We start from the raw sequence: 1,557 nt of genomic DNA, 5'->3' as shown, positions 1-1,557 counted from the left end.
TGCTCGCAGATCGGCAAACCCGACCCTCCGCCCTCCTCCAAGCTGAACGCCGTCGCCTCCGCCGGGCTGCCCGCCGCCGACAAGGAGCCCTCCGCCCGCCCCGCCGCGCTCAAACCGCCGGGCGGCAGCGGGGACGCTCCGCCCGAGGACAAGTCCAGCTTCAAGCCCTACTCCAAGGGCGGGGAGCCGCGCAAGGAGGGCCCGGACAAGGCCGGCTTCCGCGTGCCCAGCGCCGCCTGCCCGCCGTTCCCCCCGCACAGCGCCGCATCCCCGGGCGGCTCCCGCGGCGCGTCCCCGCAGCACGCCGAGCCCAAGGGCGCCGACGACAAGAAGGAGCCCGAGGCGGGCAAGCCCGGCCCCGACGGGGCGAGCGGGGCTTTGGGGCGCGGGGCGGCGGCGGAGTCCGGGGCGCACGGCGAACCCCCCTCATCGGGCCGCAAATCGGAGCCCCCAGCGCTGCCGCCCGCCGCCGGCCATGTGGCCCCCGTGTCTCCTTACAAGCCGGGCCACTCCGTCTTCCCGCTGCCGCCTTCCAGCATCGGTTACCACGGCTCCATCGTGGGCGCCTACGCCGGGTACCCCTCGCAGTTCGTGCCCGGGTTGGACCCCAGCAAAGCGGGGCTGGTTGGCAGCCAGCTGCCCGGGGCGCTGGGGCTGCCGGGGAAGCCGCCCAGCTCCAGCCCGCTGACCGGGGCCTCGCCGCCCTCCTTCATGCAGGGATTATGCCGGGACCCGTACTGCCTGAGCTACCACAGCGCCTCGCACCTGGGCTCCGGCAACTGCTCCAGCTGCGTGCACGACGCCGGCAGCCTGAAGAGCGGATACCCCCTGGTGTACCCCGCGCACCCCCTGCATTCGGTGCACACCACGCTCTCCTCCGGCGGCACCCCCAGCCTGCCCGGCCACCCCCTCTACACCTACGGCTTCATGCTGCAGAACGACCCCCTGCCCCACATATGCAATTGGGTGTCTGCCAGCGGACCCTGCGATAAGAGGTTTGCCACCTCGGAGGAGCTGCTCACCCACCTACGGACCCACACGGCGTTGCCGGGCGCGGAGAAACTCTTGGCCGGTTATCCCACGTCTGGGTTGGGTTCGGCCGCTTCCTGCCACCTCCACCTCCCGCCCGCCGCCCCCGGCAGCCCCAGCACGTTACCGGCCTCCCTGTCCTTGAGGAGCCCACACACTTTGGGACTCAACAGGTATCACCCGTACGGCAAGAGCCATTTGCCCGCAGCCGGAGCTCTCCCCGTGCCGTCGTTGCCGGCTGCCGGACCTTACTACTCCCCCTACGCTCTCTATGGCCAAAGACTGACTTCAGCTTCTGCACTGGGATATCAGTAACCACGGCGGCCCCTTCCCCTCGCCGAGCCCCCTCCCCCCCCTTCCCTCCCAATCCCCCCCCTCCCCCTCGGCTCCCTCCTTGGAACTGTGTATTTATTTACTGTATGTTAGCTTAAAGCTGGGAATATAAGTGCATTAATACACCAATGAATCGATGGTATGCAAAAAAGTCTGTGTCCAAAAAAGAAAAGAAAAAAAAAAAAAAAAAAAAAA

At 67.8% G+C, this 1,557-nt stretch overlaps 1 protein-coding gene across 1 annotated transcript; it reads left to right on the top strand.

The window, feature by feature from the left end:
- Positions 1-3: 3 nt before the first annotated feature.
- On the top strand, positions 4-1,557 carry ZNF703 (zinc finger protein 703; the record flags this gene model as incomplete). Its single annotated transcript, XM_042826012.1, has 1 exon — positions 4-1,557. A coding segment is annotated over one exon (1,341 nt), but the record flags the coding sequence as incomplete, so codon positions are not given.

Source organism: Centrocercus urophasianus, unplaced genomic scaffold, assembly GCF_019232065.1.
Source record: "Centrocercus urophasianus isolate 14NV4802_14NV808 unplaced genomic scaffold, USGS_Curo_1.0 seq_250, whole genome shotgun sequence".
Taxonomy (NCBI): Eukaryota; Metazoa; Chordata; class Aves; order Galliformes; family Phasianidae; genus Centrocercus; species Centrocercus urophasianus.
The sequence above is the reverse complement of the archived record's forward strand: the minus strand, read 5'-3'. Positions and strand labels throughout refer to the sequence as shown.